At 42.0% G+C, this 13411-nt stretch overlaps 2 protein-coding genes across 3 annotated transcripts in view; one reads left to right on the top strand and one right to left on the bottom strand.

Moving 5' to 3' along the window:
* Positions 1–290: 290 nt before the first annotated feature.
* Positions 291–11464, bottom strand: NCDN (neurochondrin). 2 transcript variants are annotated; one of them, XM_075853362.1, is made up of 7 exons: positions 11110–11464; positions 10068–10199; positions 5972–6970; positions 4581–4822; positions 3927–4154; positions 3019–3161; positions 291–2277 (listed from the first exon to the last, which is right to left on the bottom strand). In XM_075853362.1, the coding sequence occupies exons 2-7, from the start codon at positions 10185–10187 to the stop codon at positions 1841–1843; spliced, it is 2169 nt and encodes a 722-aa protein (XP_075709477.1). In that variant the 5' UTR covers positions 10188–10199; positions 11110–11464; the 3' UTR covers positions 291–1840. The 2 variants fall into 2 exon arrangements, with proteins under 2 accessions (XP_075709477.1, XP_075709478.1); XM_075853363.1 differs by lacking the exon at positions 11110–11464 and adding an exon at positions 10579–10958.
* The window catches only part of KIAA0319L (KIAA0319 like), a 139605-nt gene continuing 137577 nt past the window's right edge, over positions 11384–13411 (top strand). The window contains exon 1 of the mRNA XM_075853361.1: positions 11384–11478. The gene's annotated coding sequence lies outside the window, so the exon portion shown is untranslated. The remainder of the gene's footprint in view (positions 11479–13411) is intronic.

Raw genomic sequence — 13411 nt, 5'->3', positions numbered from 1 at the left:
TGTATGTTCGTGTTTGTGTGTGTTTACTACTGTATGTAAACCTACTACACTGTGGGTTAGCTCAAAAAATGGCGACACACAGTGTAGGAGGTTACATCGTTCAAACCCCTCGTTTATCCCGGCACTAGCCAGGATAAAGGAGGGGGGGATGCTGAGAGCTCACTAGAGCGAGGGCTTTTAACCCAATGTTGCAATGCTGCAATTTTGGGAACAGCTCCATCTAGTGACCAAAAATGGGTAGTATTATAAATTAGAAATAATTTATAATATTACCTGGACTCGTGCAAAAAAATAAAAAAAAATTGAACAGTGTTTAATCACCCACACACTAAATGTTTAATTTTTAAAAAAAAAACATGTTTTTCTGGCAACACATTCCCTTTAAGCTGCCAATACATATTGAGTAAAGATGTATACTTAGCCAAGAACATGTTTTTAGAGAGTTAGGGGGAAATAGATGTCAACCTTTTAAAAGAGAGAAGCACAACATCAGCACCTTTCATCTCTCCTGGCACAAGCAATCTATTACAAATCACTGCTGCCAGGAGTCGTTCCTCCTGTGCAGACTGCTGGTATAGGAATTGGAAGTCGCAGACTGCTCACATGTAACCCCATGAGGCAAGGTGGATAGCACCGGGGGGTGGGGATATTTATTGTGGCCAGGTAGCCGTGGCCGCCACTGTAAGTGTATGTTCACACACGAGTCAAAAACGTCTGATAATACGAAGCTGTTTTCAAGGGAAAACCGCTCCTGATTTTCAGACTTTTTTTTAAGCCACTCACGATTTTCGCTGCGTTTTTACGGCCGTTTTTGGAGCGGTTTCAATAGAGTCTATGAAAAACCGCTCCAAATACACCCCAAGAAGTGACATGCACTTCTTTTACGCGGCTGTTTTGAAAAACGGCCGCGTATAAAAACGGCCCATCGGAACAGAACGCCGTTTTTTCCATTGCGATCAATGGGCAGATGTTTGGAGGCGTTCTGCTTCCGATTTTTCGGCCGTTTTTCGGCCCGAAAAATGGCCGAAAATAGGCTGTGTGAACATACCCTAATATATACACCGCAGAGATTCAGACAACTCAATCAGTTGTCACATGAAGCTCCCATCTTTTCTTCAAAAGGTTGTTCTGCAGAAGCTGAGGTGTGAAGTATAAAGAATTATTGTACCTCTGTAAATTAAAGGGGTCTCCCTGTTACAACAAGTTATCATCTATCCACTGGTAACTGCTAGATCAACAGCTAGACCAGTGGGTCTCAACTCCTGGGAGCCCCACCTATCACCAGAACGGGCGTCCCGTATCCCCCGTTTCCCCCAGCCATAGGCCCACAGTCAGGAGCAGATTCTGTCACTGCCATAGACTTTGAATGGAGCGGCAGGGCGCATGCTCAACAGCTATATTTTTATTTAAACAACAGATTGATGGTCACTGAGTTTTTCGTATATTTTTAGTAACCAGAGCTTGGCATTAACAAATGTTACTGCTGTAAAAAGCTGGACAAACAAGCTTCAATATTTCAGCCTAACAAAAAACTAGAATAATAACTGGACTGTATATAGCTAGTATTAAAACATTTCAGAGTTTTGCTGTAAATAAGTGTACATGTTTCAACGACTCGGTAAGTGTGGGCTCTGTATTATTTAACACAAAGGCATGTGTTATATGACTCTTTTTGGACTCGTACTTATTACATAGGTAGGTTTCAAACTTATTGATGGACGGAAAGTAATTGACTGATCTTAAAGCAAATCTAAATATAAGTGCTTTTCCAATACATCTTTCTAAAGCTTATAAGTTTGAGAACCAGGAATTCTACATTGCTGCACCGAAAAGTGACTGTTCAGAGCATTTCAGACAAGCATTGTTCCAGGGCAGCCATGCCATATATATTAGCCTTCTCTACACCTCCATGATGCTGGATTAGCTCTCTGCAGGGGACACTGATCTGAGCCAGTTGTGTGAGAAGGGCTTGCAATACAGTGACTAGTTCCAGATCAACAGATTCTGGTGAAACCTTCTCGAGGAGACACAGTAAGTCTTGTAACCAGCCAGATGTGAGCACCAGAGAGGACAACCAGGGCAACAAAGGAAGACAGGCAGAGAATGCTTGTACCCCCAGGTACCACAATTCAGAGATGTCTGCCCATGCCTCAGCATAGCCATCACAGAGGGCAATATGTGGTTTTTCTTCATCAGGTTCACTGGACACGACATGGCAACGGCTCAAGAACTGAATGACAGCCAAAAAGAAATCTTGGGAGAAGCTTTCCTGAAGAACTGAAACAAGAAATGGTTTACAATTAGACCCCATCACCAGACTAGTGTCAACCTTTGAAAAACTTTTTGAAGTTTACAAATAAAATTAGTTTCCATAAAAAGTTGAGTAACTTTATAAAGAAATTTCATTATTTATCGTGTATAAATCCCAGTCTGCATTATAGCCAAGACCTGCATTCACAATTCTGCAGGCTACAAAGCTGAAGTCTCCCAGTATTCCTTACGCAGAACTTGTTCTGGTGATTTGCATCATGGGAAGAGTAGTCTTTACACCCGGCCCTGTACAGGTATCTGATGTAGGTAAAATTGCCTCTGCATTATAGGAAATCAGCTAGTCTATTAAGGGCGCGGGAGAGGGGGGTGTCTGACAACAAACCTTTTGACTGTTTCTAAAGACAACCAGCAGAACTAAAGCTAGCCTCACCATATAAAATGCATTATAAAGTTGGTGACCTTAAACAAGAGGTTTGATTTTAATGTATTATGTAAAGGTGTCTATCGTAAAATTACAAAAAAAATCTCAGATCCATGCAAAAACATCAGGCTTTCCCTTATTATTTTTTTTACCTGTAAACAGTTAAGCAGTTGCTGCAGCTTGTCAATCTCTCCTCTATGAAATAAACACTCCCGCTCATCAAATCCAAGCTTACAGGTTCATAGGGAAGGCAGATAACACATCTGACAGGTGAAAGCTACGTGTATGGACAGATTAAAAAAAGGGGTTTCAATAGATATTGTTACCTGGAGAGGAAGCAAGTAACCGGCTCATCATTAGCCCTAGAGTGGAAATGTTTGCCACCAGAATCAGTTGACCTTCCTTTGTCAGCTGCACAGGAAGAGACTGCATAAGGAGTTTCAGAAGAGTCGCAAAGCAGCTTTCCTGACTGGTAGTTGTGAAAAACAAAATTAAAATAAATTAATCACGGAGCTGTGAAATATGCCATTCCCTATAGATTTTTATTTAGGAGTATATAGATTGAAGGCATAAATACAAGAGAAATAATGGAGAACAGGTAAAGTGGGGCCCTGCAGAACAGCAACATCGGTCACTATAAACTGGCACCAGCTTGAACAGTCGTGTGCACATTGGTATAATGGAGAAAGAATCACAATTCTGCATACATGGCAAACCGGAGGAAAGTCTCGGTAGACAGAACACACTTATTTTCTCTTAAACCCACCATGACAATAAATGGAGACCTTTGAGGTTAAGGGGCATCCCTGGAAATAGGTAGTTTTTTTCTAAGCTTTAAATAAACATATGGAAGAGACTGCTGCAAAGTGGAGCTACATTTTAAAGGATAAAAAGAGGACATATAAAATGCCTTCATTTACAATCCACTCATGGCTTTGACTACAAAAACTGCTCTAAAAGCAGTGTCTATTCAGATTTTTAGCCAAAGCCAGGCGTGGATCTAGAAAAAGAGAATCTAAATAAAGAACTTATACTTTCTCCTCTCTTTTGCTTTTATTACAGTGTATGGCTAAAAAAAAACTGCATGCGAGTCAAGCCTTAAATTCTCAGGACTTCAAATTAATGACCATTTCTACATCGCGCCTCTCACACCGGTTCCTTATTTTTTTCAGAGAAAATAAACAAAGACGAAGTGTTATTTAAAAGCAGTTATGGTCTTGGATCCAATACCTACCAAATAAGAGTTGGCTCGGTCACCACTAGATTGAGGAAGACCCCACAACAGCTCTGTAGACTCAGTTGGGCCTCAGATTTTTGTTCTGCCGTTAGCTCTTCCTCAGAGGAGAACATCTCCCACTTTTGCTGATAGTATTCACAGAGTAGGGCAGGAATTCCTTCAGAGAGAAGTATTTTCCGTGGAGTTTCTTCAGCACTCAAATGGCACAGAGAAGGTAGCAGGAACCTGGAGGAAGAATATAATGTATAGACATTGTCAGTACCATCAATCACTCAGCATCTAAAACGATATAAAATAAATCCAAAGAAAAATGTGAGAAAGACAAATAGGTAGAATTTCTCAGCATATAACAGGATAGCGTCTCCTAATATATGTGGAGATACCCAATGTTAGTAGGACTTCAGTGCTCTCTGGTCCTGTTTTGCCACAGGTGTTGGAGACCATAGCACATAGCCATTAGACATCTTTCCTCACACATACACATCCCTCCATACATATCTGGTGCTGCACTCTTAATTTAGTTTTTACCTTCCCACATTCCAACAGCCATTTGTGTGATGAACTGTAATTTGCCTATGCATAATATATTGGTGTGGGACCCCAGCAGCACAGGACGTCAGTGAAGGGGTTTAGACACCACTCTCCCACTACCTTATTGCATCTCCTGGCCACATTGCACCCCAGTTACTGCTCAGTAATGTCATCTGCGATGCTTCCTTCATTTGGTTCCTATAGGTAACTCCTCGCTGATACCATGTCCGCATGTAATGTACGAGGAAAGGCAGGAGTTGGATGACCTCCTGCCTAAGACAGGAGGTTTCTTCCGCAAGCCAGACGCCAAGCAACCTGACTGAAGCCAGTACAAAAGGATCCTCCATTCTTTCCCAACCCACCTGAAACAGGAGACAAATTTACAATTAAAGATATTTTCACAATTTCTAACAATATAATTGAGGGTCTAAACATAATATTTGTGTTTATTATTACTATCCATTATTTTCCACTTAGTTCCCAATAGTTATGTGTTCATAGATGTTTCAGAACATCCATGGATTTTTTTTGTGAAATGTAAACGTGAAAGCCTGGGATTGCCCGCATAGGGGTCTTAAAGGAGTTGTCCTACCATTAAATGTTATCTCCTAACCACAGGATAGGTAATAACATGTTGATCAGTGGGGGTACGCACGCTGGGACCCCCACCGTTCACGAGAACGGGGCTCCCGTTCCTCAAAATGAATGGAGCGGCAGGACGCGTATGTGCACGGTCGCCCTATTTACGGTCTATTGGACTGCCGGAGATAGGCTAATCCCACGCCGATCAGGAAGTGATCACCTATCCTGTGTTTAGGGGATAACATTTAATCTTGGGACAACCCCTTAAAAAAGGTGAGATTGCTATAGGCTGGCTTTATCTCCCGAAATTTAAGACTATACTACATTAGTGGGAGAATAATATAGAGTTCTTGTTGCAGTTTTTGCATACATTTCTTTTTAGAAATAATATGTTGTACATAACATCAGAATTTCATTTGTATATTCACTGGCTTTATCACTTTTGTAAGTTTAAGCGGCTAGGATGTACCACACTGTGTATGCAGACTAGGTTAGTCTAGAATTACCTGTGATGCTACCTGGAACTATCAATGTATAAAATAAACCCTCCAAAAAAATATAGGATGAAGTACTTTTGGGAGTAAAAAAATGTTTTCCATGGTTTGTATGTTGTCCATATAACTATTTCCTCAGCTACGGCCCATGCACATGGCAATATTAGGACTCTGTGCAAGGGATATAAGTTCAGAACCAAGGACAGAACTGGATCTCAACCGTCTCAGGCACTAAATGTACGGCTCCTGCCATGTGCATGAGCCTTAGGTTTCATTTGTTACTCACTGGTATACTTTCGGTGATTGAGAATCTATGTTATGGTGAATGAAATACACAAGGGAAGCGTACAGAAACATTTTATATTCAGTCCTCGGTTAGTGTCCGTCAATATCACGCTGTATATACTCAACAGAAATCCAGACAATGGCACATACCTGCTGCAAATAGTACATAACAGCCGCACAAGCCTCTTGCATTACTTGGAGAAGCTGCAACTTCTGCTCTTCTCTAAGCACTGGATGTCCATCCTCTTTTGTACATTCCTGAATGCCCATCTCAACCAGGGCATAACATGCTGTGGCAGCAGCTTGTCTGGAATCCAGTGGTGTGGGATCTTCCAGTGCCATCCTTACTTCCACACAAGCCAAGTTCACCAGCAGAGACAAGAATTTTGCCTTTTCTACTCTGCTGTCAATCACGATCCAAGATGATCCATAGATATTTGAAAGGCACGCCGCAAGCTTAAATGCTGGGTCTCGCTGGGAAATACTAAGCTTACTACTCAGGATTTGAAGCAAGCCTTTAGATAGATGTTTTAGACAGTTTATACCCCAAGATGTTTCAATCAAAAGTGGTGATGGAGGAAGGAACACTGGAAGGATTTCTGCCAAGTGGAATTTATGGCTGTCACCTTCATTGACAAAGTCTTCACTAAGTTTAACCAGCAAACACTGAAGCTCATAGCGGTTTTTCTTCCAACACTTGCCGGGCAGTGAGGTGAGCAACGATGTAAGTATTCTAAGGGCATTTCTCCAGCCATAATTCTGTTTCAAATAAGCCTCACACAGAGAAGACACAGTGCCACCAGACACTAACTGCTTTGCCCCCTGAGGAGAGGCAAGAATGCCTACAAGACATTGATAGGCATCCTCTACCATAGAATTCAAGTCTTTGATGTCTTCCTGGCAAGAGATGTTCAGCGTTTCATTGAAAATTGGAATTTTATTGATAACCTGTGGATTTGAAGCAAGAGATGGGTCCGTGCAGAAACAAGCCAAAATGGTCAACCCAAGGCTTCGAAACAAGTAGTCAGGGCATCCAACAGGCATAGTCTTTGAAAAGAGAAGGCGATTTGGGAAAGAAAAACCAACCGCATCAAAAATCCTATGTCGTGCTCCATCATCCAGTTCCTGAGCTCGTGCACATTTTGTTACCTAAGAAAAAGGTATTAAGAACAATAAATATATATATATATATATATATATATATATATATATATATACACACACACACATATATATATATATACACACACACACACACACACACACACACTAGTCCTTCTCAATGAATTAGAATATCATCAAAAAGTTAATTTATTTCAGTAACTCAATTCAAAAAGTGAAACTCATAATATATAGATTTATTACAACCCAAGGATGAAGTGCTGGAAAATGTCCTGGTAGACGGCTGCATTGACTCTGGACTTGATATAACACAGTGGACCAGAGGCAGCGCAGCCGTCTACCAGGACATTTTCGAGCACTTCATGCTTTCCTCTACTGACAAGCTTTATGGAGATACTGATTTTATTTTCCAGCAGGACTTGGCACCTGCCCACACTGCCAAAAGTACCAATACCTGGTTTAATAACCACAGTATCCTTGTGCTTGATGGGCCAGCAAAGTCGCCTGACCTAAACCCCACAGAGAATCTATGGAGTATTGTCAAGAGGAAGATGAGACACCAGACCCAACAATGCAGACGAGCTGAAGGCCTCTATCAAAGCAACCTGGGCTTCCATAACACCTCAGCAGTGCCATTTTTGAAATTGGGCTTATATAATATACTAATATTCTGAGACATTAAATTTGGGGTTTTCATTAACTGTTAGCCATAATCTTCAACATTAAAAGAAAAAAAATGCTGGAAATAGATCATATGGGTGTAATGAGTCTATATAATATATGAGTTTCACTTTTTGAATTGAATTACTGAAATAGAATATAAATCAAAAAGTTAATTTATTTAATTGAGAAGGACTAGTATATATGCAGCGTAGGTTCCCACTTCATAGAGGTCGCCTTGTCGTGGCAGGTGGGCTCACACAATTTGATTAAAATGTGCACGAAGAACCTCCCTATTGTAAGTAGATTTAGCAGTAATGCATATTTATTTATATTTAGTGGCTTAGGTGGCATTAGTGTTCGCAGTGTGCGGTCGCCATTTTCTTGTGTGCTGTGTAATATATACACACACACACACACACACACACACACACACACGATATAAAAATTCTACACACCCCTGTTAAAATGCCAGGTTTTTTTTTGTCAAAAAATCAGTACAAGATGAATCATTTGAGAACTTTTTCCACCTTTAATGTGACCCATAATCTGTACAATTCCACTGAAAAAAACCTGATATCATTTATAGGGGGAAAATAAAAATAACAAAACAACAATAATGCGGTTGCATAAGTGTGAACACCCCCTTATAATTGGGGATGTGGTTGTGTTCAGAATTAGCCAATCACATTTAAACTCACGTTAAATAGTAGTCAGTACAGAGCCGCCATTATTTAAAGTGATTCTAAGTAACCCCATATAAAGTTCAGCTGTTCTATTAGGATTTTCCTGACATTTTCTTTGTTGCATGTGACAGCAAAAGAGAAGGGTACCAAAGAATTTCCAAGGCATTAGATATACCATGGAAAACAGTGAAGACGGTCATCAAGAAGTGGGTTACATTTGGGACAACAGTGACATTACCAAGAACTGGATGTCCCCCAAAACTTGATGAAAAGACAAGACGAAAATTGGTCCGGGAGGCTATCAAGAGGCCTACAGCAACATTTAAGGAGCTGTAGGACTTTCTGTCAGGTACTGGTTGTGTATTGCATGTGATAATAACCTCCCGTATTCTTCATATGTCTGGGCTGTGGGGTAGGGTGGCAAGACGGAAGTATTTTCTAACAATGAAAAACATCCAAGCCTGGCTATGTTTTGCAAAGACCTATATCAAGTCTGCCAAAAGCATGTGGGAAAACGTGTTATGGTCTGATGAGAACGAGGTTGAACTTTTTAGCCATGATTCCAAAAGGTATGTTTGGCGCAAAGCCAACACTGCACATCACCAAAAGAACACCATACCCACAGTGAAGCACGGTGGAGGCAGCGTTATGCTTTGGGGCTGTTTTGCTGCAGCTGGAACTGGGGCTTTAGTCAAGGTGGAGGGAATTGTGAACCGTTCCAAATATCAGGCAATATTGGCACAAAACCTGCAGGCCTCTGCTAAAAAGCTGATGAATTTCACCTTTCAGCAAAACAATGACCCAAAGCAGAACCTCCAAATCAACAAAAGAATGGCTTCACCAGAAGATCAAAGTTTTGGAATGGCCCAGCCAGAGCCCAGACCTGAATCCCATTGAAAATCTGTGGGGTGACCTGAAGAGGGCTGTACACAGGAGATGCCCTCGCAGTCTGACAGATTTGAAGTGCTTTTACAAGGAAGAGTGGCCAACAATTCCCAAGTCAAGATGTGCCATGCTGATGGCGCCTCGCACGGACCTATATTAGTCTAGGGGGCCGTGCAGACAGTCCGTGATTTTTACGCAGCGTGAGTTCGCTTTGTAAAAAACTCACGACATGTCCGTTCTTTGTGCGTATTTCGCGCATCATGCACCCATTGAAGTCAATGGGTGCGTGAAAATCACTCGCAGCACACAGAAGCACTTCCGTGGGACGCGCGTGATTCGCGCAACAGCAGTGAAAAGTATGAATGAAAACAGAAAAGCACCACGTGCTTTTCTGTTTACAAACATAGAGTGTCATAATGATGGCGGCTGCGCGAATATCACGCAGCCACGTATCATATGCTGATGACACACGGAGCTGTTAAATGCATTTTGCGCACGCAAAACGCTGCGTTTTTTGCGTGCGCAAAACGCACACGCTCGTGTGAATCTGGCCTAAGTGTGTGCAGTTTTAGGCTACCACATCTTTATTTTTCCACCCTAAAAGATTTCAGTTTGTTTTTTAATACAATTGTACAGATTATGGGTGACAATAAAAAGGTGGAAAAAGTACTGAAATGATTCATCTTTGACTGATTTTTTGACATGACAAAAACCTAGCATTTTACGCCTGGACATGGTCTAAAAGCCCTGACACCAATGTAAACTGAACATTTGGTAATTGAAAACATATATTGGGTACAGAATGTAGAATTTCTGGTCACTCACTTAGAACATGAAAAGAACAGCAATGTTATGGAATATTATCAGATTATCATTCGGGTACTATTTCTTACCAGAAGCAAAGCAGCAAACTGCTCACTGTCATTCTTTGCTGCTCGAAGAACTTCCAAGCAATGCTCCAGAGCAGAATTCTGAGTGCTGCCATATGTAGGTGTCTCTGTCACTGTGGACATTTTAACAAGTACCTGGAAGAAAAGATATCCGGAACATTAGAAGCAGCCAAATCACAAGGGATTTAGTTCGCCATTCCTAATGTAAATATCACGTAAACAGGTATTTTAAAGGATTTTCGAAGATTTACACCTGCATTATGGCCACAATAAAGCTAAAAAAAAAACTTTCAAAATATATGTTTTATGTAAAATATGCTCCATTGCATCAACTACAGTAGACATGAGTGGCCGCCATGGTCTGGCAGGTCACAGCGAGTACTGCAACCGTTTTGTCGTGCTTATCGGTAAAGGTATCGGTGGTCAGACCCCTACCGATCACACAGGGCGGCATCTTCAATGTGAAATATCGTAGAGCTGCTGGTTTTTACAGAGCTTTCTGCTGCACTACAACCTGATATAATGACTTGTCCTTAGTGTTGTCTTCTTCTGTCAGGGAGTTAAAAATCCTATTCAGCTGTTTCAGGTATTTCTGGGTGACAACCAACAGAATAGTCCATTACAGTTCTAACAGGGATAGTCACCCAGGTCTCTAGATCGTCTTGAATATGGGGGTAGGAATCACTGTAGACTTGCCATTCACACTGCTAGGAAAGCAGGAAGCCAGTTATGTCTCACAGCCTGGCAGTAGAGCACGATGGGGGACATTGATCAAAGCAGGTGCAAAGGAAAAGCGGAGTAGTTGCCCATGGCAACCAGTCAGGCGGCTGGTTTCATTTTTCAAAGGGCTTCTGAAAAATGAGAGGTGGAATCTAATTGGTTGCACTGGGCAACTACTCCACTTTTACTTTGAACCGTTTTAATGCGTCTACTCAATGTTTTTATTTTAGCGGGAATTGATCTATGGGGAGAGATGATATTGCATCAGTACAAGAAGCTAGTCTTGGATCTCGCTACTCCCATGAACCTCTAGCCCCCGACTTACCCAATATTCCAGGCTACAATTAAACAGCACACGCGCGATCCACACTGACACCTCCGAGCCTCCGTCGTATCACCTCCAGCAGCGCCACACGTGTTCCGGCCTCCATTCACGACACAACTTCCGCTTTACAACGCCACCAATGTCAATGGGAGCTGAGTCCCGGGGGGGCGGCTACCATGGTAACTGACGCCATACTGGGAACAGTGAGAGGAAGCCCTGGCATCATCACAAGCCACCACTTCCGGGTAGAGTAGGGGGAGGGAGCTGGCTTAGGACAGGGGGAGGGGCTCCGGGTGTAGCTGGGGGACAGCGACAGATACGGCGCGGCAGCTCTGTATGTACGGTTGACACGTACGGGGCACTGTGTGGGTACGTATGGTGCTTGTCATGATGCCTTTATGCTATTCCTGGATTATGATCAGCAGCTGGTTTTGTGGCAATGCCCTGTGGTATAATGGATTACGTTCCCTATGGCAGCACCGGTGTGTTCATAGAGGGGACATGTGTGGACAGTTATGTGGCGTGTGTTTTACTGCACCTGTTGTGTGTGAATGTTCCGATGCATCACCAGTAATACAGGATGGCAGTCAGATCATGCCATCCGTCTCCGGGCACTGGAGAGCTACTGTGCCCGTGTTTAGCAGGATGTATAGACAGGGAATATATGGAGACGATCAGCTACCAGTGAATACATAGACTTATTGGCTTTATGCTGTGAGTAGGATGGGCACAGCTATTTCTTGCTGGGCAGACGTATGAATTCTGTCACTGGAGATGGTTTGGAGCTATGAAACTGTCATTAATATAATCAATGTCTTCATGTACTTATTAAAATGCCGACTGTGCCTTGATAAATGTTTTATACTCCAGGCTGGCATAAAACGGGTACCAAACCTGTGCCCACACAGTCATTTCTATGCGCTATACGTTTAAACTTGCCACTGATCCAACCAATATTGTGATATTTTTCACTATTGTGACATTGTTCATACACGAGACGTTTACAATAATCAGAATGACTTAAAAAAATCGTTCTGATCATTGCAAATATCATGTTTTATCATATTTTCTCATCTGATAACTTATTCTTTTCTATGGTCATGATGGAGGTAAATCTAGGAGTCCTAAGCCAGTTGTGAGTGAGGGAGCGCATTCCTATTGGTTGGAACTAATATAAATGAAAATTATAATAATCTGCTAATGCTTTTGTGGTCGGCTTGTCATTTCCAACGTTGTGTTTACAAAATCCTGTCTATCCTGCTGATGAATATGTCTCACTTATGATCATGTAGGTATGCCCGCTGCGATAAACAGCTATCCTAAAAATTGGGGGGATCCAGCCCCCATTCCCTGCAGAGGGGGACCGTTGTTTCACTATAGAATGATCATACATGCGTAGCAAGCTCTTTGAGGGTAGGGAGCCCCCTCTTCTCTAGATCAGCAAAATGGAATCAGTGGAAAGCCTAAAAAGTTGATGCCACCAGTCTCAAGAAATGTCATTACTAAATATGGCTCACGTTACCTGCCACAGTTTTCCGGACTCTTATACTATTTAAGAAAAATAATTTCTAATAACAAAAACGTGTTGTTTGTACAGTTGTAAGAAAAAGTATGTGAACCCCTTGAAATGACCTGGATTTCTGCATTAAGTACTAATAAAATGTGGTCTGATTGTTATCTAAGACCTCATGCACGCGACTGTAGAGGTGTGCACAGTCCGTGATTACGGCACAGACGGGCCGCGGAGTGTCCTCCACCGGCCGTCCTCAATCACACAAGATGTGCATTCACTTCAATGATCCCGGACCTCAATTGCGGACCGTATAATAACATATTCTACGTTTTTTGTGGTCCGAGCTCCGGGCAATGCACTGACTGTGGAAACCACGGTCCTGTGCATTGGCTCATAGGGATAGCATGTGTTCTATACTATCTGCAATGGCAGACAGTATACAGCTGCAAATGCACGGTCGTGTGCATGAGGCCGAAGTCACAATTATTATATACAAACACAAACTAAGCTAACAACACACAATAGGTTGTATTGTTCATGTCTTTTATTGAGCACATTGAATAAACATCCACAGTACAGGGAGGAAAAGTAAGTGAACCGTAAATGTAATAACCTGCAGATCCCCCTTTAGCAGCAGTCACCTCTACCAAACGTTTCCCGTAGCTGCAAATAAGATTTACACAACTTTGAGGAGGAATTTTGGATTATTCATTCCTGAAAACGGTTTTCAGTTCATAGATATTTCTGGGGATGTCTTGCATGCACAGCTCTTTTCGGGTTATGCCACAG

Source organism: Rhinoderma darwinii, chromosome 2, assembly GCF_050947455.1.
Source record: "Rhinoderma darwinii isolate aRhiDar2 chromosome 2, aRhiDar2.hap1, whole genome shotgun sequence".
Classification (NCBI taxonomy): Eukaryota; Metazoa; Chordata; class Amphibia; order Anura; family Rhinodermatidae; genus Rhinoderma; species Rhinoderma darwinii.
This window is presented reverse-complemented; position numbering and strand designations above follow the sequence as displayed.